The following is a 1,659-nucleotide window of genomic DNA, read 5'->3' as shown; positions in this document are numbered from 1 at the left end:
CCTTCTTCCCCAGGCGGCAGTCCGCCAGCGCGCTCTCGATGTCCTCGTGCACCAGCTCCGCCTGCGGGGACGCGGCGTCAGGCTGGGCTCTCGACGCGGGGCCCGCCCCGCCCCCCTGCGCCCTGCTCACCTCCACCTCGTCGCAGTGGAAGAAGTGGATGTCGGGCTTGCTCTGCTCGGAGTCCTGGCACACCAGCAGCATCACGGACGGGTAGCGCAGCTGGTTCAGCACCGTCTGGCAATGCCTCACGGTGGGCAGGGGGAAGTTCTCCAGCTCCTCCTGGGGGACAGGGAGCTTGGATGCCTGGATGTGACCGGAACATGGGCCCGGACGGGGACGCGCGCCGGGCCCGAGTGACGCACGGCGCCATGGGCACGGGCATGGCTCGTGGCCCAGTACGTGCAGTCTGTGCCACAGACACAGGGAGGGACACAAGCATAACTTGCAGGCACAGAAAAGGGGCGTGGCCCAGGCGTGGCCCACACGTGAGCAGGGGCCACAGCTGTTGCACACAGACTGTCCCCAGACCCAGCCAGGCCCTGGCTCGGTACAGCCAGTAGATAGGCTCTTGCAGATGTGGACGTGGCTCTGTATGACATGGCTCCCCGGGCTCAGGCCTGTCTGATCCTCCCTGCTTGGCCTGCCCTTTGCCCTCGTCCTGATCCTCACCCCCACAGAGAGACCCAGCTGTGCATCTGCGTCATGCCTCTGCCTGCCCCCAGGGACAGGTGGACGCCCTCCCCGCCCCTCGGGGCCAGACCTGGGACTCCACGTCCAGCAGTCGAAGCGACTGGTCGTTGACCTGCAGCAGCATCTCCTGTGTCCAGATTTTCTCCTTGGAGCTCAGCTGCACCAGCTTCCGGATGGCGTCGTCCACGGACACAATGGCCTCACTCTTGTCCATGATGAATGTGGCCAAGTGCTGGGGGCGGGCAGGTGGATGGTCACTCTGGGCAGAGGCCTCCTTGTGCCAAGAGCCAAGGCCAAAGGGCTGCACCCCGGGGGTCCGAGGGAGAGTGCCTCAGACTGAGGAGACACAGCGCCCCCTTAGGGGTCTCTGCTCTGCTTTGGAGAATGTCTGTGGGGGCCATGGACGGGTCCTGATGGAGCCTTCACTGCTCTGCACAAACCGCCCCACCCTACCCGCCTCCTGCAGCAGGCTCACCACAGGACCTTTGCATGTGCCGCCCCCCCACCCCATCTTCCCTCCTTCACGTTCTGCTTGGGTGCCGCCATCCCTGAGCACCAGCTGTGACATCTCTGCCACTACATCCCTGACGGGCCTTGTGTTTTATCTGTCATCATGCTGTACGCAAGGTCGTTTGTGCTCGGTGTGTGACAGCAAGGATTCCGGCTGCGGGTCACTGTGGTCTCCCCAGTGCTGCGACAGTGTGGGGCACACAGCAGGCCCTTGGTGAACATGCGGGTAACGAGTGAGCTTCCTGGACCCTGGCTGGCCCAGCCCTCCCCTTCCCAGGGGCCTCCTCTCCTCTCCCTCCAAGCCCGGCCCCCCAGGAGTCTGGGTCCAGGCTGAATTCGGTAAACAATGCCGGGGCAGCTGGATAAACACCGACGCAACAGGCAGTCAAGACTTAGTGTAACAGGACAAAACCAGGAAAGTGCTGGAAGAAACACCAGATGATTTCCGATCATCTCGG

At 63.8% G+C, this 1,659-nt stretch overlaps 1 protein-coding gene across 1 annotated transcript in view; it reads right to left on the bottom strand.

Moving 5' to 3' along the window:
* EPS8L2 (EPS8 like 2) overlaps positions 1 to 1,659 on the bottom strand; it is a 16,164-nt gene that overhangs the window by 5,177 nt on the left and 9,328 nt on the right. Inside the window, exons 5-7 of the mRNA XM_025046273.1 lie at positions 762 to 923; positions 131 to 280; positions 2 to 61 (exon numbers count right to left, since the gene is read on the bottom strand). Coding sequence (XP_024902041.1) covers positions 2 to 61; positions 131 to 280; positions 762 to 923 — 372 coding nt within the window. The remainder of the gene's footprint in view (position 1; positions 62 to 130; positions 281 to 761; positions 924 to 1,659) is intronic.

Source organism: Pteropus alecto, unplaced genomic scaffold (genome assembly GCF_000325575.1).
Source record: "Pteropus alecto unplaced genomic scaffold, ASM32557v1 scaffold43, whole genome shotgun sequence".
Classification (NCBI taxonomy): domain Eukaryota; kingdom Metazoa; phylum Chordata; class Mammalia; order Chiroptera; family Pteropodidae; genus Pteropus; species Pteropus alecto.
The sequence above is the reverse complement of the archived record's forward strand: the minus strand, read 5'-3'. Positions and strand labels throughout refer to the sequence as shown.